General features: G+C 44.3%; 1 protein-coding gene across 1 annotated transcript in view; it reads right to left on the reverse strand.

Moving 5' to 3' along the window:
* Nucleotides 1-24,515, reverse strand: part of LOC137625828 (ribosome quality control complex subunit NEMF-like) — a 162,861-nt gene that overhangs the window by 90,711 nt on the left and 47,635 nt on the right. Inside the window, exons 6-8 of the mRNA XM_068356715.1 lie at nucleotides 3,222-3,388; nucleotides 2,079-2,220; nucleotides 736-906 (exon numbers count right to left, since the gene is read on the reverse strand). Of these exons, the coding sequence (XP_068212816.1) occupies nucleotides 736-906; nucleotides 2,079-2,220; nucleotides 3,222-3,388 (480 nt within the window). The remainder of the gene's footprint in view (nucleotides 1-735; nucleotides 907-2,078; nucleotides 2,221-3,221; nucleotides 3,389-24,515) is intronic.

Below are 24,515 nucleotides of genomic sequence, written 5' to 3' on the forward strand. Positions count from 1 at the left end.
GCAAAACTGCTCAAAGCTTCCTTTAAATATGGATCAATACCTTGAGTAAAACGAATGGCACACAATTCCAAGGAGCCTCTTCTCCTCAAATTCTCTTGCTGCTGCAGAGAAAATAGATAACCTTGAGAAAGACCCTACAAAAAAGGTTATTCAATTAATATTAAGAGCAAAACAACTCTAAAACCAGAGAAAAGTATGTTTTGATCTCTCTACAAAACAAGAAGCACTAAATAACACACAGACATAAGAATCATGTTGCATCTTTAAGCGGCACTAGAACGACAATGAATATGAAGGTGTCACTTTGCCAATAATGTTCATCTAAGAGCACCATGCAAGGAGGTCTGGCAATTTGAGTGAGGAGGAGAAAACCATTTTCATTCTTTAATATTAGAGATAGGAAAGCAGAAGTTTTAACAAGGATGCACAGAGAACCCCTGGTAAAACTCACTGAAATAATACAAAACTAAACTGTATTGAAATAAATCAGAAACTACAAAGATCAGTACACTTTTCAAAACAAATTTCTTTGCTACAAAGAAATAGTGTAATTTTGTGGTCAGCAATACCCAAGACAACAGTCTACAGTACTGTATTTGTTTAACAAATAAGAATGCTAATGAACACTTAGCAATATCAGCAAAATGTTACAGCAGCAATGAAAAGTAAACTAAAATTTCCACAAAAACACCTCTCGCTAACAAAAGTAAAAAAAATTTAAAACAATATACATACCAATCAACTGCCCTCGTACAATATTATTCTTCTGATTATTCATCAATTCTTGCAATCTTCTTTCATGATCCTTCTTGACATTTTCAAGTTTTTTCAGGGCTTCCCTTTCTTGGTGCATGGCTTTCTGGTCAATTTTGACAGCCTCCATTTTAGAGAAGAACTCATCACAAGCTGTATAAAATTCCATTAAATATACATTACTAAAACTACTTATTTAAAAAAAATTGAAGGATTTTAAAATACTAAACCTAAAATAATAGCTAAAGTAAAGCTCTTAACCAGCATGAAAAATACATGATCCATTAATATCTATATTTCACTTACAGTGAAAGAATTATCAAAAGGTACAGGGGTGAGTAATGCTAGGAGAAACTTCCCCAATAAAATGTTGGATACTATTTTATCTATATCAAAATCACCTACCAATGTACAATGCATAGCAAAGGAAAAATAAATCATCTGGTGGATTGGTAGAAGGCACAAGAGGCTTGTATTCATGACCTTTATATATAATCTTAGATTTTGTTCATGTTATCAAAATAAATTAAACCTCTCATTTTCATTAAACTTAATAATTACTTTGTAGAAAGGTAATTGTTTGGTATTCAGTTCATTCAGAAGAATGATAACTTTATTGATTTCGTAATAAGTACTCATAAGTCAATTATGTAGGTCAGCAGGTATTTAGTATGTCTTGTACTTTAATTACATATTGTATGCTCCTTAGGAAGATAAAGTATCAACATTCATGTTATACAGTGTTATACTGTAATGGCCATACTGTACAGAATTGGCATAAAGTATGCCAAGGAAAACATTTGTAAGGACTTGCTATAGTATTTAGGTACTAGAACTAGATACTGTATTAGCTAACATTCTCGAGAGTATAATGCAACTTTGAAACCAAAACAAACTATATTTTCAAGTTGTAAATGACCCCTTACCTATGTTAATACTGTTTACATTTCTAATTCAAACTTCTTACATACTTTAGGACCCCTGGTGAATTTTTGCTAACATGAAAGGTGAAATTTGCAGCACAGTATATTTTAAGAAGCTAAATTAGAATTATTTTACAATTACAATAAATATAAAGTACTGTACTGTCAGTACATAAATAAATTTAACAAATCAAATGAAAATACAGTACATTAAAACACTCACAGATAGTAAAATCAATCTAGATTATTACCATACACAAGATAAAAGAATTTCTTTATGTATTTAAAAGGCAAATCTATACCTGTACCATACACTAAAGCTATACTTGTGCAATGGTGCATACTCAGTCTTTTTGCAGAAGTAAGGAATTTTCAATCAACGCAGTAACACAATGAACATACCTTTGTTAAAGCTGTCAAATTTTTCATATGAATGTTCCTTATGTTGTGTAAAGAGCAGAGGAATAAACTCTTGATAAATGTGAACTTCTTCAGATGTGCCATCACCCTTCTTCCTTTCTTCAACTTTCTTTATAATATAACCCTGTGAAAATACATACTATCAAATTTCTTGCCTTTCAAATTTTAGATATTTGAAAGTTAAAACCTTACTGCAAACAAACGCCATACTTCCCAATGACACCTTCTACCTCTCCAGCGCCCACTCTAGCACTTAAATCACCCATGACAACTACATAATTCCTTCTACACACCTAGTTAATTCATTCCAGAACTCATTCCGCTCTTCTTCACTTTTCTCACTACCTGGCCCATACGCACTGACAAACGCCCAACATTCCCTACCCAACCTAACCCTTACCCACATTAACCTAGAAGATATCTCCTTCCATTCCACTACTTTACCTGTCATCCATTCACTCAGCAATAAAGCCACACCCTCACTCGCTCTTCCCCTTTCAATCCCGGACACTCTACCAGACATTTCACCAAACATCACTTCACCCTTTCCTTTTATCTTCGTCTCACACAAGGCCAATACATCCATCCTTCTATTCCTAAACATACTTCCAATTTCACATCTTTTACTCTCTATTGTACTACATCCACGCACATTCAAACACCCCAAAACTAGAGTGCGGGGAGCAGTCACTCTCCCCCCAGCTCCATCTCTTTGTTGCTGTCTCACAGGATGTAGATACAGGAGTGGGGGTTCCCAGCCCCCTCGTCCCGTCCCTTTTAGTCGCCTCTTACGACACGCAGGGATAACGTTGGCGCTATTCTAATTTTTATATGCCCCCGCAGCCACAAATAACACCTGTATAGGAAATTATTTTGCAGCAGAAATACGTCTACAGTATTGAAAGTGTTGTTTTCTATACCACAGTTGAGTGTTTTATTGCTATGTTTTGCTTTGAATGTAGCTACACATACAATAAATATTAGATGCTTAAAAACCTGACTTTTTTTCCTAACTACTGTAAAAGGAAAAAGTGGGAAGAGAAAATGTTATTATGCAGTCATCAATTAAGAATGTTAAGAAATAGCCTTTAATAAAAAGATGTCTTCAAAACAGTTTATTCGTACCTGAGACTCGGCATTAGCATCCCACTGAGTAACTGTACTTTGTGCTTTTGATACTGCAAGATGTAACTGGCTTAGATCATCCTCTGCCTTAAGGTGCTTTCCAAATTTAGCACCTATTGGGAAACCAGCTTCGAGCAAATGGTGATCAAGTACACCACCTCCGCAATCTGAAAGAAATATAACTTATAACAGCTTATACCAAGATAAAAACAAATCATAAAAAAATCTGCTATTTTGGATGACTATTGTATACACATTAATATTTTTCTAAAAGTACTTTTCATTGTGAAACAATAAATCCATGCTTTAGAAAAAAATTTCAATAACAAACTATAGTAATCCCTTGGCTATCATGGGTGTTACGTTCCAAGATCCACGGAGATAGCAGAAAAACCATGAAGTAGAAATAGAAATCTACTGTATATTCTATATAACTTTTCATATTTTTATTACCTTTATAAATCCAAACCTTCACAAGCCAAAAAATTATAATTCTTAACAAGAAAGCAAGTATGAAAAATGTTATTTTGATAATAAAATAAATTTTTGAATATACTTACCCGGTGATTATAATAGCTGCAACTCTGTTGCTCGACAGAAAACTCTACAGTAAAAACTTGCCAGCGATCGCTACACAGGTTGCGGGTGTGCCCAACAGCGCCATCTGTCGTCCAGATACCCAGTACTCAATGTAAACAAAGAACTCAATTTTCTCCTCGTCCCACTGCGTCTCTATTGGGGAGGAAGGGAGGGTCCTTTAATTTATAATCACCGGGTAAGTATATTCAAAAAATTTATTTTATTATCAAAATAACATTTTTCAATATTTAACTTAGCCGGTGATTATAATAGCTGATTCACACCCAGGGGGGTGGGTAGAGACCAGCAAAATATGTTTACATTATTATGAGCTAAGAATTTTTATTTCATTTTAGAAGTTATCAAAATAACAAAAACAAAATAAATAGGTACCTGGTAAGGAAGTCGACTTGAACAATTACTCTGCCTTTTTAAGTACGTCTTCCTTACGGAGCCTCGCGATCCTCTTAGGATGCTGATCAACCCCTAGGATCTGAAGTATCAAGGGTTGCAACCCATACAACAGGACCTCATCAAAACCCCTAATCTAGGCGCTCTCAAGAAATGACTTTGACCACCCGCCAAATCAACCAGGATGCGAAAGGCTTCTTAGCCTTCCGGACAACCGAAAAAACAACAATAAAAACATTTCAAGAGAAAGATTAAAAGGGTATGGAATTAGGGAATTGTAGTGGTTGAGCCCTCACCCACTACTGCACTCGCTGCTACGAATGGTCCCAGTGTGTAGCAGTTCTTGTAAAGAGACTGGACATCTTTCAAGTAAAATGACGCGAACACTGACTTGCTTCTCCAATAGGTTGCGTCCATTATACTTTGCAGAGATATATTTTGCTTAAAGGCCACGGAAGTTGTTACAGCTCTAACTTCGTGCGTCTTCACCTTAAGCAAAGTTTGGTCTTCCTCACTCAGATGTGAATGAGCTTCTCGTATTAACAATCTGATAAAGTCTGACCAAGCATTCTTTGACAAAGGCAAGGATGGTTTCTTAACTGAACACCATAAAGCTTCAGATTGGCCTTGTAAAGGTTTAGTACGCTTTAAATAGAACTTAAGAGCTCTAACAGGGCATAAGACTCTTTCTAGTTCATTGCCTACGATCTCCGATAAGCTGGGGATATCGAAAGATTTAGGCCATGGCCGAGAAGGCAGCTCATTTTTGGCTAGAAAACCAAGTTGTAGCGAACAAGTGGCTTTTTCTGACGAAAATCCTATGTTCTTGCTGAAGGCATGAATCTCACTGACTCTTTTAGCCGGGGCTAAGCATACCAGGAAAAAGAGTCTTAAGAGTGAGATCTTTCAGGGAGGCTGATTGTAACGGCTCAAACCTGTCTGATATGAAGAATCTTAGTACCACGTCTAAATTCCATCCAGGGGTAGCCAAACGACGCTCCTTGGTGGTCTCAAAAGACTTAAGGAGGTCTTGCAGATCTTTATGTTTGGAAAGATCTAAGCCTCTATGCCGGAAGACCGATGCCAACATGCTTCTGTAGCCCTTGATAGTGGGAGCTGAAAGGGATCGTCCTTTTCTCAGGTATAAGAGAAAAACAGCTATTTGAGCTACAGAGGTACTGGTCGAGGATACAGAAACTGACTTGCACCAGTCTCGGAAGACTTCCCGCTTCGATTGGTAGACTCTAATGGAAGAAGCTCTCCTTGCTCTAGCAATCGCACTGGCTGCTTCCTTCGAAAAGCCTCTAGCTCTCGAGAGTCTTTCGATAGTCTGAAGGCAGTCAGACGAAGAGCGTGGAGGCTTTGGAGTACCTTCTTTACGTGTGGCTGACGTAGAAGGTCTACCCTTAGAGGAAGACTACTGGGAACGTCTACTAACCATCGAAGTATCTCGGTGAACCATTCTCTCGCGGGCCAGAGGGAAGCAACTAACGTCAACCTTGTCCCTTCGTGAGAGGCAAACTTCTGCAGTACCTTGTTGACAATCTTGAACGGTGGGAATGCGTAGAGATCCAGATGTGACCAATCTAGGAGGAAAGCATCTATATGTATTGCTGCTGGGTCCTGGACTGGAGAGCAATAGATTGGAAGCCTCTTGGTCAGCGAGGTTGCAGAGAGATCTATGGATGGTTTACCCCAAGTGGCCCAAAGTCTCTTGCACACATCCTTGTGGAGGGTCCATTCGGTTGGAATTACTTGCCCTTTCCGACTGAGACAATCTGCTATGACGTTTAAGTCGCCTTGGATGAACCTCGTTACTAGGGAGATGTCTTGACCTTTTGAGCAGATGAGCAGGTCCCTTGTGATCTCGTACAACGTCAGTGAGTGGGTACCTCCTTGTTTGGAGATGTACGCCAAGGCCGTGGTGATGTCCGAGTTAACTTCCACCACTTTGCCTCGAAGACGAGACTTGAAGCTTTTCAAGGCCAGATGTACTGCCAACAGCTCCTTGCAGTTGATATGCATGCTCCTCTGACTCGAGTTCCACAGTCCTGAGCATTCCCGACCGTCTAGTGTCGCGCCCCAGCCCACGTCCGATGCGTTCGAGAAGAGAACGTGGTTGGGAGTCTGAACAGCCAGGGGAAGACCCTCTCTTAGGTTGATATTGTCCTTCCACCAAGTCAGACAAGACTTTATCTTTTCGGAAACCGGGATCGAGACCGCTTCTAGCGTCTTGTCCTTTTTCCAGTGAAAAGCTAGATGGTATTGAAGAGGACGGAGGAGTAGTCTTCCTAGTGACACAAATTGTTCCACGGATGACAGCGTCCCTACCAGACTCATCCACAGCCTGACTGAGCAGCGTTCCTTCTTCAGCATCTTCTGGATGGATAGCAGGGCTTGATCTATTCTGGGGGCTGATCGTCTTGTTGTTCAGCAACGTCCTCATCAGAGGGTTCCTCATCCGAAAACTGATGAGGAAACGGCAACGGAGTGGGCAACGTCTGGCTCGTTGAGTCCGGTCGCACTGGTGGATGTGTGACGGAGCCGGACGCAATATCATGGAACTGCTGCACAGTCTGTGAACTGTCAACAACCATGGGTGCGCGAGGAAGCACAGCGTCAACCCGAGACTGTCTAGACCGTCTGGGTTGTGCAGTCAACACCCTACCGGGTTGCTGAGGTTGACGCACTGCGTCAAAACAAGTCACCTCTGCTGGTTGTTGAACGTCCTGAACGTTAACAACCACCTCCGAGCGTCGCTTAACGTCAACGTGCGGCTGGCAACCCACACTGGGTCGCATCGGTGGAGGAACCACCTCAACTGGCAGACGCGAGTAGGTTACCTCAGCGTCAACAGGGCGCACAACCGACCGTTTGGAAGGTTGTTGGCCAGAAGGTTCGGTAGCAACCTTCTCCGCATTAAAGTCCTCTATCAAGGACGCCAGCTTGGACTGCATGTCTTGCAGCAAAGCCCATTTAGGGTCTACGGGAGCAGGTGTGGCAACAGACGGGGTTAGCGACTGAGGCGGTACCGTTTACCATCCCTGAAAGCCTTGTTATGCGTGACATAATTGTACAGCAAAACTTCAACTTCAAAGGCTCGAAAACAGCTGTGAAGTTGACCTGTAAACAACTTGGAGCGTCTCCTGGCCAGGCACCAGGGAGAGTCTACAAGAATTGAGAAGTCTGTCTGGGCAGAGGCATGAACTCCCAAGCCGTGAACTTCTCTCGTGTCATATCAGACTCTCGCTCTATAAACCAGTTTAAAAGAAGGGAAAGCAAAGGCTGTATCCCCCAAACTCCTCCTGGTGAAAAACCAGTCGCCTAGCCAACGTAAAGCTCTCTAGGAGAGCGAGAGAGCACTAGCTTAAAAACAACGGCTTCGAAGTAGCTAGGCCTAGTGTAAGCTCTGACGTTTAGGCGAACGAGGAGCAGCAGTTACAAAAAGATCCGGACAAAGATCCTTAAAAAAATCATCATGATTTAATTAAAGTCCATAGGAGGCTAAGCAGCTTTAGGCTCCTCTCCATCTGACAGAGTCCTCAAGGGAATATCAGTAGTAGGGAGAACAGCAACTTCCTCATCTACAGGAACCTTGTCCGATAAAAGCTGAGTCTCAAGCAAGGGAGAGACCTACTGTGGTGGCAATGCTTTACAAGCAGAGTCCACACTCACTGGTGCAATAGTAGCGGACCAGAACGCAACGTCATGTAACTGCTTGACAGTCTGTGAACTGTCAACAACTGAACTGTCAACCACAACAGGTGCGTGAGGACGCACAGCGTCCACTCGAGACTGCTTTGACTGCCTAGACTGAGCAGTCAAAACAACTCTAGAATGCGGAGGTTGACGCACAGCGTCAAAACAAGTCAACTCCGATTGTTAGTGAACGTCTTGAACGTCAACAGGAGCATCAGCAAGTGGCCTAACGTCCAAATGCGGCTGAAAAACCACACGAGACCGCATCGAGTGTGGTTCTAAACAACCTGACTGACGTGACTAAGCTACGCCAATGTCAACAGTAAGCACAAAGGAACGTTAGGTTGGCTGAAAGCCAGGATATCGATGAGATAAACGGCTAGACTCAACGGACTAATCGGCAGAATAGTCTTCCATAAGGGAGGCAAGCATATACTGCATGTCTTGCCATACAACCCATTAAGGATCAACGGAAATGGTTGTGGTAAGAGACGAGGGTAACGTCTGTGACCGCAACACTTTGCCTACAAAAAAAGACTCTCGGAGTCTGTGTTACGCTTTTGTTAGGCGGCGAGCAGTTATCCGATGACTGCATAGGGTCAGAGCTGTCCTAATGGTTGTAACCAGGACGCTGGACCTGTCCTGAAAGGACTGACTTTCGCTTAAGGGCTTTGAAACCTTGTGATAGGTTTCTTATGCGAAAAGCCTTCGGATGACGAGGAGAAACAACGTCTCTCTCGTCTTATGGTAGGGGAGATCTTGGTAAGATACACCCGATACCATAGAGGGAAAACGTCTGTTCGTTGGTCAAGGCCTCTCGAACCCATAAGTCGTTTGACATTAATTCTCCCCTGGGCTTGGGAGCATGTAAGAGGTCCCGGACTAGGTGAACGACAGGCACGAACAGACGAACCCTCGGACGCAACACTGTAACACTTTGCGCATATCACTTTATCACTTCGATTTTCTGTTTTGCACTTAGTTCACTGAAATCGAAACTTTTACTGATTTCTACCTGAAACACGCAATTCTACCCTTCATTAAAAGGTAGTAATTGCGAAATCAGTCGTATAATGCAAGCTCATTAATACCAGCAAAAAACAGAAAACATATTTTAAGATAAAAAAAAAATCAGTGGCTGGGAAAGAGACTAAACACTAGTTCATATAACTACGTTTTCAATCTCTCACCGCACATAGCCTGGGGACGAGAATAAAAAACTAAAACGTTTTATCCTACCTCCCCGTACAGCGACTAGGGACGAGAGTAACTCGAGAACAACGTTACCCGCTTGAACGGAACGTTTTCTCTCCTCTCTCTTCCTCCGTCTCTATATCTCTCTCTCTCTTTCTCTCTTGATTTCGCACCTAAGAGAAGAGCCCAATTATATTTCGTCAATAAAACATGTTATTTGACTAAAGGAAAAAACTGAAAGGTTTTTCAATTAAAAAGTTCCTTTAAAATAGAATTTAAAACATTTAAGCTAAGAAAGAATGAACAAAACGTCAGAATCGATTTACTCTTACTGCAAAGTGAAACCGTGATACACTCTCTCTCTATCGTAACGATAGAGCGCATGTTGAACGTCCTGAACGTCAACAACTGCGTAGCATAAATAAACTAAACGTTAGTTCATCTTTGAAAACAGTACGAAGACTATCAAATAAATTCTTTCATAAAATATTACATTTAAAAAGTTTTAAATCCTTAGCTCTTTAAAAGCTAATTACGATATAAAGGGCTCAACGTTGATTAACTTCGGTTTCCAAGTTAGGACCGCCTACTCTCAGGAAGTCTATATAAACAAAACATTAAAATTATTTTTATATGTTTATAATAAATAGAAAGTTAATCGAAGAGGCCTAATAAAGGCGGAGAGATATAAAATATATAGAGGAAAATCTATAACGTGATATAATTACTAAAAGCCTAAACACACTTCCGTCTACGGGAAGGGTCGGCCATTTAAAAGTGAAAGAAAGTCCATACTCTCTTTGTCACCATAATTTAATCTATCCAAAACGAGTTCAAGATTTAAGATGAAGATAAAACACCTGCACAGCGAAAGCTCAAAACTAGAATAGTGTACTTCACCAATTAGTTGTGAAAACAAATCCAGTTTAGCAACAGCGAATAAGCACGTCTTGTCGGGAGCACGACAGAGAGAAAATTGAGTTCTTTGTTTACATTGAGTACTGGGTATCTGGACGACAGATGGCGCTGTTGGGCACACCCGCAACCTGTGTAGCGATCGCTGGCGAATTTTACCTTAGAGTTTTCTGTCGAGCAACAGAGTTGCTGCTATTATAATCACCGGCTAAGTTAAATATTGAAAACTATAAAACATATCTGCTTTTAAAATTATAAGCAGCATATATTATAAATCTGTGATGTACGAATATAGTGAGGGATTAATTACAAAACTTTTATTGCCACTGAAGGCATTATTATATCAGTTTAAATGGCCACTGATTCATATGGTTCTTTCAAAATGGCACAGACCCCTTCATTTATACCATATGATTTTCCAGTAAAATTATGGTTATGGGCAGAACAACATTTTGAGCAGAAAAAATTGTTTTTCCTGTAGTAAATAATGTGCTTTCACTGAATTTCACCTTCATTTAAAATACAAATAAACCGAAATCCCTTTAGCTTGTCTAAGAATGGGGGATACTTTTTAGAAATCCAATGTTTTTGCTCCTCCCTGACCTCACTTTGCTCGCGGAAAAAGAAAAACATCAAGCTCCTATGTACTGGCAAGCGGTACATGCTGAGCTACGCACGCTAACCCCATTGATTATTACTTCTTAGGTAATCAAGTTTTTATTTGCATTGAAAATAGGTGTCATTTTCAAAGAAATCAGATGTTTTTCTATAGTAAACACATGCTTTTTAGTAGAAAAACTTTTTCCGTCTGTAACTATAATACAACAAATTTTCCTAAGTCGAGTGGAGGTCATGTGATACTACAGGGACTCGAGAAATCACCCATTCTACCCCGGGATTACGAAAGTTTAGGATAATTTCCCAGAATTTAGGGTAATACCTGCTCCTTTGGCTATTTCGATGCTATAGCCAAGTTTCACGGTACTCCTGGTGCAGTGAATAATTATTTAAAGGCTCATTGTGTTATCCCTTAAAGGTTAGTGTCCTAAAAGGTTAGTGTCCAAAGTGCGATTCTGACTTAGTTTTTAGGGAACATTGCAAATCTTCTACTGGAATGCTTCTGTAAAGATTGCCCCGTGTTTTATTAGATGGCTGCATAATCTCTTGAGCAGCCAAAAAAAGAAACAAGGGTAGGTAATAATAATAATAATAATAAAAGGTACCCTAGGACTTATAGGCATATTCACGCTGGTAGTAGGAGGTAGAGATCGTCTGGAATTAGCTAGCTCCTATTTCAACACCTGAGCCACGAACCGGTTCTTACAGAGTGCTAAGGAAGACCCAATATCCCTAACTTCGAGGGCCCTTGGTCCTCCAGCTTTGTTGCTGGTTGAGGGATGGACACAACTTATGGTCTTACGAAGCTAGAATGACAGTATTCATGAATATCTTTCTCTTCAGTCTGCTAGTGTTATGAAAAGTCTTTTTGGGTTCAAGCCATGACGTCCTGATGGAAGGTTCCTTCAGTAGCTTCCTAAGGGTATATATGACTACAGTAGATATTCCCAGAGAATTAACTAAAGGTTTCACAGAATTCTAACTTCTGGCGCGAGTACCCATAAGGTTTCCCTTTAGGATATCGTATAATAACAGGGGACGTATGCTTGACACGCCACATAGCTATCTGCACCCCACATAGCGTTTACACTTCGAGGGGAAGTGTGGCAAGTTATGGGAGGAGCCGTTACAAAACTTTCCTCCTCCGTCACTGTTACTCGGCGACATCATATCCAGTTGCCAAAGCGCGCCTTCCTCATTCCTTCTCATGTAGTGTATATGACTAGGTGCCTTTTTCCCAGTTTTCACTAAGTGATCCATAATGTTGCAATCTTCTGCCTCGCTTTCTTCCGGAAAGTTGAGTACCATATTCTTGTATTGTATAAATGAGCTCTAGCCGTAAAGTAACGTCTTTTTATCTTAAAATACCGTGTTTTGTGGCGGAGCTGTGCCTTGACCGGAGGCGTCATCTATGACGCTGTTGTTCGCCTCGCATGCTTTATTTAGTCAGACTGAACAACCTTCCCGGTCTCTTAACTAATTATCAGTATTAGTTATTTAGTCTTCATTGCTAGGAATTAGTAATATTATGCCGATTGTATTCATTTCGGCGAGTAAGGTAGCCGATTCTCATGCTAGCTTGCTAGCCTAGCCCCTAAGCTCGATAGCCTAGGCGTTTTCGATTACTTTCATGCATGATATAATAAGTGTTTCTAGTGTTAAATTACGAAATGAAGATATAGGCATTCATACATATAAGATTCAGTGATTGCACATGTTTTCGCCTTTTAGGAAGGATACAAGGGGTTTCGGTGATCTTGGTAGTTGACTCTTGCCCCTAACCTAACGCTAAGGCTCTTGTATACTTTCTCACCTCCCCAGTTACCTTACCCAAGGTAATCTCCTCCCTCTGAGGTAGCCTAGGCTACATCCTAGCCCTCCTTACCTTGAATCGTATTTGAGTAAGGTTAGGCTAGGTTTTTCTTTCCCCACTTCTAGCCATAGTATATGCGCTTGAGTTTGGGACAGAACCTCAGAGTACTAGTCGTTCGCCCCCAGCTACCCCATTAGGAGAACGAACTCTCCTTCTGGTTCCTGCTGGTAAGCGAAGGTGGGGGGGCTCTGCCCTTCCCCCTAGTCCACACCTGGTTGGGTTACGACCCTTCCTCCCTGTGGTCTACCGACCTGTCCTACCCCTGTCTTTCCTGGTTTGGGGACTTGCTCCCCTAGCCTAGGTTAGGCAGACCAAGGGATTTTGTTTCTTTATAGTTTAGGACGGTACATCAGTGCTGTACCTTCTCTGTGCTAACCTACCCTAGGCTGGAGAATGAATTCTTCCTACACCTGGGATAGTGCTAGCCCTGAAACAAAATCCTCCCCTTGGAGTGTCGGTGGGGGCTACGCCTCCTCTTACACTCCTCCTCAGGACCCTTGCCCCTCCCCCCTCTGTCCTTTTGTGCCGGCGGGTTGTGGGTTCGGCTCGGTCCTTTCGTTGGTTAGTCCGGACTGCTATGCTTCCCGCATATAGTCGAACTATGGGATAGCATACGACAGGTCGGTCTGCTGGCGGAATGCTTCCCTATCTTAGAGTGTTTCTCGGTCCTCCCTTGGGCCACCACCCGCAACTCTAGCCGGCTGCCAGCTCTGTTGCGGCTGGATGAAAGGTTGCTACCCTCTCCCTCTCATTTGAACACTCCTTCTGGAGGAAGACGAGTTCTGGGTATTGAGTTACTGCCCTTCCCTCTTTCTCCTCCTATCCTTTCTCTCTTTCTACCAGTGCCAGTCCACTGCCGCCTCTACGCTGCCGGCAACAGCCGTCAGTGTAAACCGGTATCCTCTCTGTATCGTCGATTGACATCAGTGTTGGAATACCTTCGCCGGTTGCTTCCCGGCTGTCGGGGGCCGCCGACTGGTCAGCGATCTGCCATCACCCAGAGGTTTCGCCCTCTCTCTGCCACATAGACTGATGGCTGAGAAGGGTTTCCCCTCGATGGAGATTTGCCGGCGCCCGGCGTGCTTCCGGCATGCCATCACGCTGCCGGCGCCACCTAATCATTTTACTTCAGTGGACTGTCACTTCTCCCATGCTGGCCTGGTGCCGGCAGTGACTATCGTATAGCTATACAGTATACAATAGCCAGTACATCTGTGGTACAGTACATACCCTAGACTGTAAACTATGGTGTATAGTTGTACAGTAAATTCTTCCAGCATACTCTGTGCATCCATGCACAGCCCCTTGCAGGGACCTAATCTGAATAGGGAGGAATCATTCTCTCCCTTTTCTTCTATACTGAATGAACTCAGCGTTCCCCCTCCCTCTCACCATGACTAATTCCCGGAGGAAGTCTAAGCTTCGCTTTATCCAATGTGGATATTCCTTCCTCCTCTCTAGGGTCCTGAGGAGCCCTTAGAATTAGTTATGGCGTGGGGTCACGGCAATTGACTGGGAGGGATGCACAAGTATGTGTCTTTTCTGCTTCTTTCCACCTCTATCCTAAGCTTACACTTGAAAGGAATCTTATATTATAAGTTTGTATAACTTTAATACTAATCTAAGATTACTTTAAGTCATTGTAATTGACTTCCGCAGACGCATGTGCCCCTTTCTTTTACAGGAGGAGTACCTATGGTGTGAGAGCGCCTTCTGCAGCGTTCGACGCCCGGATTTCTACGGCCACCTGGCCTGCCGAACCCACGCCATCTGTTCCATCTCCTAAGGGACTCTACGTTATTGGGACCCGCAGGTTTGCACTGTTTGCAAAGACCTGCTCCATCAGGCGTTCGAGGACCCCCCGTCAACGGAGGCCAGGGACATCACCCAAGAGAAACTGCGCAAATGGGTGCGTGGTTTCAAAAAGAACGCCAAGGGGCCCTATCTTCCAAATGAGAAAATGAGAGCTTTGCTCTTTCCAAAAGCGTCTGCAGATACCGTCATTCCCAAGGCTGAGATCCCCTGCATCCAACTGACGGTCGAACCGGACATTTCGGACGCACTTCAAAAATTCCATCTTGATGAGGTGGAACGAATGTCGGAAGTGTCGGACACCACCGAAAGGACCCTGATGGCCAAGGGTCAAGAGGAGGAGGAGCATGTGGAGACTCCCGACTCCAAGGGCGAGGTCGCCCGCGCCCCCTCTGTTTATTCCATTGCTGTATCGGAATCCATCCCCTTTACTTCTTCCACTCCTGTGCCCGCAGTAGTGGCCAACCAGGATAGCCTCCAGGCCTTGGTGGCGCTCCTGGATGAGAGGTTCCGTCAGGGACACGCGGACCTTAAGAGGGAGATCCTCCATCTGCCGAAACAGATGACGAAGAAGATCAGTGTTAAGGATCTTCCCCTCTGCTCAGTGACCAAACCCTGGAGGCATGCAGAACACATGCCCATCACGAGTGGACGGATTTTCATCAATGATCAACTAGGCGCAGTTCCCCTTGAAGAGGTGGAGTTTTGGCCTAGTTTCGAAGCTTACCCGGACTGATACATCCGTCTCAAGTTCGAGCCAGTCTCAAAGGAGGAGACCGAGCCTAAGGAGGTCATTGTATTCGACCACGCTAAGGCTCAAGCTCTTCTAGCCAACTGCCTTAGGAGCAAGGGCTACACCAACTCCAAGGTGCCGGCCCTAAGCAAGAAACACCCATCCTTTCTTGCTCCTGCCACCATAGACTTCCCCTTTGCTGAAAAGTCCCTGCTAGCAGTGTTGAAGGCGGTGGAGGAAGGGAAACCCTGTCCTACATTGGAGGAATGTAGGCCCCTCTCCCTCGCCTTCCCTCCTGACGACAAGATCTGGAAAGACATCCAGTTAACCTTCTCAGTAGGAAAGTTGGAGGCTGACGTCGTAGGACGGCAGTTTAATGAGAACCTCCCCAAGCTCTCCGAGTACCTTCTGCGTCGGGAGCAGGATACAAAAGAGAGGCTGGCTGCCTCCCTGTCTTATCAAGTGTAGCTTGAGGCAATGGCTGGGGACACTTGGGTCCCAGGCTTCTACATGGTTCTTGCTAAGTCCCATCTCGCCACCTTGACGAAGGACTTCTACAGCTTCATCAAGGCCCGGAGCGCCTGTAGAGAATTCATGTTTGCGGATGCTACTGTCAAACACGAACCCCAGAAACTGATTTCCTCCAACATTTGGGGGAAAGATCTCTTCCCTAACGACCTCGTGAAAGAGATCGTTGACAGAACCGCCACTGAGAACCGGAACCTTCTCAACAAGTAGGGCATGTCAAGAAAGAGGAAATCTTCTCAGGATGAGGGCCCCCAACCTAAGAAGAAATCAAACAAGCCCCGACCCCAGCAGCGTCAGACTAAACGCCAGTTTCCGGCACCCGCTACTCCCCAGTTGGTGGCTCAGCCACAACAGACCTTTCAGCTGGTCCCTCAGCCGGTGGTGGCTCAGCCCCCAGTCTTCACACTAGTCTACGAAAGGCAGTCTACTACCTTTCGTCACAAAGGTAGAGGCTCCGGCAGAGACTCCTCTCGACATCCATCTAGAGGGAGAGGAGGAAAGGGAACAGGCGGCCGAGGTGGAAAACCCTCGGGAAACCAGAAGCAATGAAATGCTTCCGGTGAGACGAAGACTCCACCCCTTTCAGGATCGTTGGACCTTCGATCCTTGGGCTCATAGCATCATCAAGAATGGACTAGGGTGGAGCTGGGTACCACCACCTCCAACCTTCCACCAATTCTTCCAACACCCCCCCCACCCCCATCCTGGAAGAATACATCCTAGAACTCTTGAACAAGAAGGTGATCAAGAGGCTAAAGTCCACCAGGTTCCAGGGAAGCCTATTCTGTGTTCCTAAGAAGGACTCCAACAAACTCAGAGTCATTCTGGACTTGTCCCCTCTCAACAAGTTAATAGAAAACAACAAATTCAAGATAACTCTTCAACATATAAGAGCCCTACTACCTAGCAAGGCATACACAGTCTCAATAGACTTGGCGGACGTCTACTGGCACATTTCAATGAAACGCCAGGCCTCCTCCTACCTAGGATTCAGGCTTCAGAAAAGGCAGTACGCTTTCAGAGCTATGCCCTTCGGACTCAACATGACCCATTTCCTGGAACATCTGGGCTTCAAAATCAATACCAAAAAGTCTCGACTGTCTCCAGTTCAGAAGTTTCAATGGCTAGGAATCCATTGGAACCTTCAGTCACACCATCTTTCCATCCCTCTAAAGATAAGGAAGGAAATAGCGGGATCTGTCAAGAGACTCCTAAAATCCAAACGGATTTCAAGACGACAACAGGAACAGGTGCTCGGTTCCCTCCAGTTGCCTCAGTAACAGACCCGGTGCTACGAGCACAGCTAAACGATGCATCGTGAGTCTGGAGAAGATACGCATCCATCGCTCGAAGAGATCTCAAGAGACCTCTGCCAACCAGGCTTCGCTCACTCCTAAAGCCATGGTCGGAGGCAAAGAACCTGAGAAGATCAGTTCCCCTTCATCCACCGCCTCCGTTGTCGTTATCCACATGGATGCTTCGCTAGAAGGATGGGGGTATCACTCCCATCAACGACAAGTTCAAGGAACATGGTCTCCCCTATTCAAGACGTTTCACATAAACATCTTGGAGGCCATGTCAATACTTCTTACTCTGAAGAGGCTGTCTCCACATCCCTCAATCCACATCTGCCTATATCTGGACAGCGCTGTTGTGGTCAGATGTCTCAACCGTCAGGACTCAAGATCGCCAACTCCACCAGGTGTTACTGCCAATCTACCGCCTACCAGACAAGAAAAGATGGCACCTCTCGGCAGTTCACCTACGAGGATTCCACAATGTGACGGCGGACACTCTATCGAGGACAACCCCAATAGAGTCAGAATGGTCCCTATACGCAGACTCATTCTCCTTCATCTCCCATCAAGTCCCGGAACTGCAAATCGACCTCTTTGCGACAAGCGACAACAAACAACTTCCTCTTTACGTGGCCCCATACAAGGACCCCAGAGCGGAAGCGGTGGACGCCATGTTCCCGGATTGGAACAGATGGTCCAAGATTTACCTGTTCCCTCCACCCAACCTTCTGCTGAAAGTCCTCACCAAGCTGAGAACCTTCCAAGGAACAGCATCCCTAGTGGCACCCAAGTGACCCTGGAGCAACTGGTTCCCTCTAATCTTGGAGTTACAATCAAAGCTGATTCCTCTGCCAGACCCAGTTCTCTCCCAGCAGGTTCAGAAGTCGACTGTCTTCACTTCATTAAAGAAAACCCGAGACCTTCATCTCATGATTTTCTCTCCCTGGCCGTGACGAAGAGGTTTGGGATCTCGAAGAAATGTTTGGACTTCCTAGAGGAATACAAAACAAAATCTACCAGAAGGCAATACGAGTCATCCTGGAAGAAATGGGTGTCCTTCGTCAAGGCTAAAAATCCTACAGAAATCTCTATAGACTTTTGTCTGTCCTTCTTTATTCACCTTCATGGACAAGGCTTGGCAGCCAACACGATTTCCACTTGCAAATCGGCCTTGACAAGACCATTCCTTTATGCCTTCCAGATAGACCTGTCCAACGACATCATTAACAAGCTGCCAAAGTCATGTGCTAGACTCCGTCCTGCACCTCCACTGAGACCCATCTCCTGGTCTCTTGATAAGGTGCTTCATTTTGCCTGAAGTCTGGACAATGAGTCTTGCCCTCTGAAAGATTTGACTCAAAAAGTGATTTTCCTTTTTGCTCTCGCCTCGGGAACCCGAGTCAGTGAAATTGTGGCTTTATCTAGAGAAGAGGGCCAGATACAGTTCGCTGAGACAGGCGAACTTACCCTCTTCCCTGACCCAACGTTTCTCGCCAAGAATGAGCTTCCCACTAAAAGGTGGGCCCCTGGAGAATCTGCCCTCTGAAGGAAGATGTCTCTCTATGCCCAGTGGAGAGTCTAAAGGTCTATCTTTGAAGAACTTCAGACTTCGGCGCAGGACAGCTCTTTAAAGGAGAAACATCGGGATCTGATTTGTCACTCAAACAACTAAGGGCGAAGATCACCTACTTTATTCGTAGAGCGGATCCTGATAGTACACCCGCAGGTCATGATCCCAGGAAAGTCGCCTCTTCCCTGAACTTTTTCCAGGCAATGGATTTCGAAAGTCTTCGATCTTTCACGGGCTGGAAATCCTCAAGAGTGTTTTACAAACACTAAGCGAAGCAGGTGCACGAACTTAAGCGTTACGTGGTGGCAGCAAGTAGTGTGTTAAAACCTGCTGCTTAGTGCTGCGCAGAACAGTGATTTATTTGGAACTCTTAACTCCATGGGTGCCTGGGTTGACCCTAGTGCGAAGCATAGTGATTTTAAGTGCCACCTTGTGACACTAAGGACTGTTCTTCTACAAAGGTGAAGTAACATAGACAGAAACACGTGTGCCACATGTTTTTAACATGAAGTGTATATAAGACTTTCTAGAAAGGCTTTATAGTTCCCCTGGAACTTATGTGTGTAATAGCAAGTTCTTCCTTTTCAGATTCCACACCCACACCTTCTGATGTCTTTAGTCTATGTTCCTAATTGCATTCCAATTAAAATTTACAGTTCATGGTAATTCTTATTTTATTGAATAAAATAGAATTTTGTTACCCTGTGTGTCTCATTTCGCCCTCACACATGAAATAAAAACACTGTTAGTGAACTTTCATTACCTTATTATTTAAATATTATTATATTCAATGTTATAATATTGCTTCTTGATGCATACTCACCTAGACCAAGGTAATTTGTTCCAACACAATTGTACTTACCTTCTTCGATCTGTCCATGAGACCAGCCAGATCTCCGACAGTAGGTGAGTTCCTTTATCAAGTAACTTCAAGATGTTCCTTACGTCCAAATAGGACTTCCCTACCAGGGGGGCAGGAAGCGATAACATGGTATATGTTTATCTGAAGTGACATGTAACGGAGATGTCACGGGTGTCTGTGGTCATCAGACCAAAGGAATATTGTTTAGAAGTCGAAGGCACTACAAAGGGAAAAAATCCAGAATACATTAATTCTCTGGTACACTTCCATCAGGACGTCATGGCTTGAGCCCCAAAAACGGATTTTGAGCGAAGCGAAAAATCTATTTTTGGGTGAGATAGCCATGACGTCCGGATGGACCCGCCCTTGTTCTCTTTTCCAGCCTGTCAGGCCCCTCCCAATCTTATTGTATCATGGAGGCTGGCATATACTCCGGAAGGAATGAGGAAGGCGCGCTTTGGCGGCCAACATGGCGACCGGATATGATGTCGCCGAGTACCGTAACAATAACAGAGGAGGAGAGTTTTGTAACGGCTCCTCCCATAACTTGCCACACTTCCCCCTCGAAGCGTAAACGCTATGTGGGGTTGCAGATAGCTATGTGGCGTGTCAAGCATACGTCCCCTGTTATTATACGATATCCTAAAGGAAAACCTTAGGGGTACTCGCGCCAGAAGTTAGAATTCTGTGAAACCTTTAGTTAATTCTCTAAGAATATCTACTGTAGTCATATATACCCTTAGGAAGCTACTGAAGGAACCTTCCATCAGGACGTCATGGCCATCTCATCCAAAAATAGATTTTTCACTTCGCTCAAAATCCGTTTTGGAGCTCAGATTTGAAGCTCTGAAATCACCTTAAGATAGCACTCTAGAGCCTTTGTAGGACAGAGAAGCCAGTCATTCCAATTCCCTCTGGACATCTGATAAGAAATGGACTTGAACATGGTATCATGGGTTACTGGGTTTTGAGTCTTGGCCATGAACTCAGAATCAAACTAAAGGAGATCTCCTTCTATCCTTTAGAATGACTAGTGACCTACAGGATTCCACAAACTCAGTAACTCGCTTCACTGAAGCTAAGGCTAGCCGACAGACAGTCTAGGGAGTCATATCTATATCTGATGCTCTTCTCAAAGGACAACATGCCAATTTGGAACCTAAGGTCCCCGGTAGGGCCAGGCTACTTGACACTCTTCTTGAGCATAGACAACTCCCACATAGAACAGAGGTCTATATTCTTTAGTCGGAAGTCTGTCCTCAAGGCTGAAAGGTAGTCTAAGAAGGACAAGGAACTCTGCACTAGAGATGCTCCATACAGAGAAATACACCCTCTAAAACATTATCTGCTGAGTACTCTCGTGAAATTTCCACCACAATATTGAAGGTCCTACAACAAGGCTCTGGTTTGACTCTAAACTCCTATCTTAAGATTTCTTATTGATTAAGAAGGTAGCCTACCTCAGTGCTCTGGCTTAGGTTTTCTTTATCGCAATAGGAAGGCCTTTTCATCTACACAGGCATATATAAAATGATAAGTTTGGGTTGAACAATTAAGTCTTATTTTAATTAATACAAATACAAATCTATTAGCTTATATAATAAAAAGTTTAAGTCTCCAAGGATTGCACTTCCATTAGTAGGTCTAGACCAGCCAGGGAAGGACTTAACTACTCCTATTACCAGCACGGGAACTTCCAAGGATATTTCATCAAGTGAGGGTTGTGTTTCTTCTTCTGGTGTGTCCAGGAAGCTGCTGATTGCTGGTTTAGGTATAACTGATGGGTTGTATCAAGAAAACATTCCCAAAACTTTATTCAATGATTTTTAAGGTCACCATTAAAAATTCTTATGCAAATTAGAATTTTCTATCTTGATCAAATTTAATCATCATTCCAAGAGTTGTACTAGGTATCTTTTCAAATATAGTAGGCCTCATCATTTATGGAATATCAGACAATTATATTGTACATGAGACTATGGACTGGCATTCAAGTCCTTCAACTAATCATTGCTATTCAACCTGCATCCAACTACTTTATCTGTTTTTAGTAACCAAAGGCCTTTATGATATTATTAGTCTTCCACCCAAAGTAGGGATGACATTTTACTATAAAATTTCTTTCATTTTACAATTTCTACCATTCTTGATTCAATTATCATGCACATAGAAAACCATGATTACCAAGAATTCCCAGAGGTCAACAAGCTTTCCCTCTGGGTATGCTACAGAAATAATTATCTTAAAAATGACCGACATCCTTTACAACAATCCGAATTTCTGAACATTAACCTCAACTCAATATTCCCTATCAGCATAGATAATTTACCAGAATGTGGCCATTGTAACAATGACAAGATTATTGTTATTATTATCACTTGCTAAGCTACAATCCTGGTTGGAAAAGCAGGATGCTATAAACCCAAAGGCTCCAACAAGGAAAATAGCCCAGTGAGGAAAGGAAATAAAATAAGCTAGGCTACAAGAGAAGTAATTAACAATTAAATAAAACAGTAATAAATCACAAATATTTAAGTAATTTGTATTTTTCCTAACATACTTACCTCGAACTACTTTCTTAGGAGTATCTGGGAGACTCCTCCCAACCGACCAGAATTTTGTGTAGTTTACCCTATTCCCGTTTTCTATGGGGGTCAACTTCAGGTGGAGTGATACGCGCCCTGAGGCGACCCGGGGTCGGAGAGCATGCTTGCTTAGGTCGTGCTCCTCAGTAAGTTTCGTCGGAAAGGTTCTCCTCAGCCCTGCAGGGCCCTCGGGGTAGGATGGGCGGGCCATAACCCAAAAGTAGTTCGAGGTAAGTATGTTAGGAAAAATACAAATTACTTAAAAATTTGTGATTTGTTCCAACACGGAGTACTTACCTCGAACTACTTTCTTAGGAGACTTAAACTTTAGGAGGTGGGAGAGTCCTGCAGGGACCAGAGACTGGAATGCTGGAAGCAACAAGGGGGGGGGGGAACCTAGGTAGGCGGCTAGGTTCCGTTGACCACTGATAGAAAATGCACGAGATAGGAAAAACTACCCAAAAAACTAACTTAGTGTCTAAGTGGCTTACCTCTGTAAAAACGCCTCGGAGACGCATTCCTTGCTGATGCCGTATCCCACGGTAGTTAAGGTCTTCTGAGTCATTCCAGGGAAAGTAATCAGGGACCAGGGGAAGGTAGAAAGGGGGAAAAAGGTAAGGAAAGAACTTGTGTCTCTTGGACTTACAGCCCACGACTTCCCCTCGGCTATGACCTTAGATCTTCTGGAGTGCAGAAATGACAGGACCAAGGGCGAAACCGTCCAAAGATTTTCTCGAACAATCCTTCAGGTAGTGTTCCGTGAAGGTAGATTGTCTGGACCAAGTGCCTGCCGTCAGGATTTGGCCCACTGCCACGTTCTTCTCGAAGGCTAACAAGGTACTAAGACCTCTAATATCATGAGGCCTAGGCTTGCCTGAGAGAGGGGTTCCTGAGGTGTCGTAGGCCCTCTTGATCACTTGACGCAGCCAGGAGATTGAATTCTTGGAAACTGGCTTCTTCACTCGTCCTGTCGAGACGAACAAACTCTTGATCGCAGGGCGGAGCCTGGATATCCTCTCCAGGTACTTCCTTACTGCTCTAACTGGGCACAAAAGCAAGTCCCTTGGGTTGTCTGAACGAGGGATCGCTGGCACCGAGAATCCCTCGAATCTAGGATCCCAACATGACGGGTTCTGAGTCTTGGCTACAAAACTAGGCACGAACTTAAAGGAAGCTTCTCGCCACCCCTTCAAGTGTGAGACTTCGTATGACAGCCCGTGCAACTCACTAACTCACTTCGCCGAAGCCAGGGCTAATAGGAAGACCGTTTTGAGGGTGAGTTCTTTGTCCAGGATGTCTTTGAGGGGCTCGAAGGGCAGTTCTGACAGGGCTTTGAGTACTCTAGCTATATCCCACTGTGGCACCCTCGTTGCCTGGGGGGGACATGACTGCTCAAAACTCCTGATGAGCATTGATATCTGTCTGGAGGTCCCTAAGTCAATGCCTTTTAGGAGGAAGACCTGCCCTAATGCTGCACGCACCCCTTTGATAGCCGGGATAGAAGTACCTACATCATCCCTAAGGTACACCAGGAAATCGGCTATCTCATGAATAGAAGCCCTCAGGGGCTTGATGTTCCGGGCAGAGCACCATTTCGAAAAGACAGCCCACTTTGCTTGGTAAACTGCGACTGATGAACGCCTTAGGTAACCCGACATCCTCGTTGTGGTCCTCGATGAGTACCCTTCTTTCTTCAGGAGCCGCTCGATAACCTCCACGCGTGTAGGCGGAGGGACCGAGGGTTTTTGTGAAACCTCTGGAAGTGAGGTTGACGGAGGAGGTCTGGTTTGTCTGGAAGGGGCCAAGGGGGAAGGAGAGCTAGTTCCTTTAAGTCTGCGAACCATTCTCTCTCCGGCCACCAAGGCGCTACCAAAGTCATCTGTAGGTTGGTTGCCCTCCTCACTCTGCTGAGCACTAGCCTGAGCATTCCGAAGGGTGGGAAGGCGTACACGTTGAGGTTGTCCCAAGGATGTTGGAAGGCATCCTCGAACGCTGCTGCTGGATCTGGAACTGGAGAACAGAACACGGGAAGTTGTGTATTCAGACGAGTGGCGAAGAGGTCTACCACTGGTGAGGCCCACTTCAGGATGACTGTCTGAGCTACACCTGGGTGTAGCGTCCACTCCGAGCCTATCACTTGCCCTACCCTGCTGAGGCCGTCTGCTAGGACGTTCTTCTTTCCTGGGATGAACCTGGCCGTAATTTCGATCCCTTCCTTTGCCACCCATTCCAGCAGTTCTGTCGATAGAGTGCATAACTCCTTTGACTTTAGACCTCCTTGTTTCTTTACGTAGGCCACAACCGTGGTGTTGTCGCACATCAACGCCACGGTGTTTCCTCTGAGGAGATGTACGAATTCTTGACATGCTCTCTGGACGGCTATCATCTCCAGAATGTTTATGTGTAGGGTCCCTTCCTCGAGGGATCACTTCCCTTTCGTTGATTCGTTGAGGAGGTGTGCACCCCAACCCTCCTTCGACGCGTCGGTGAATAACAACATCTCCGGAGGATCGAGTGAGAAGGGCATCCCCTTCAAGGTGTTCGCTCTGTCGTGCCACCACTGTAAGACTTCCAACGTTCCTGGGAAAACTGGAACTATCCTGTGCGGGGGCTCCTC

The sequence above is a fragment of the Palaemon carinicauda genome, chromosome 33 (assembly GCF_036898095.1).
Source record: "Palaemon carinicauda isolate YSFRI2023 chromosome 33, ASM3689809v2, whole genome shotgun sequence".
Taxonomy (NCBI): Eukaryota; Metazoa; Arthropoda; class Malacostraca; order Decapoda; family Palaemonidae; genus Palaemon; species Palaemon carinicauda.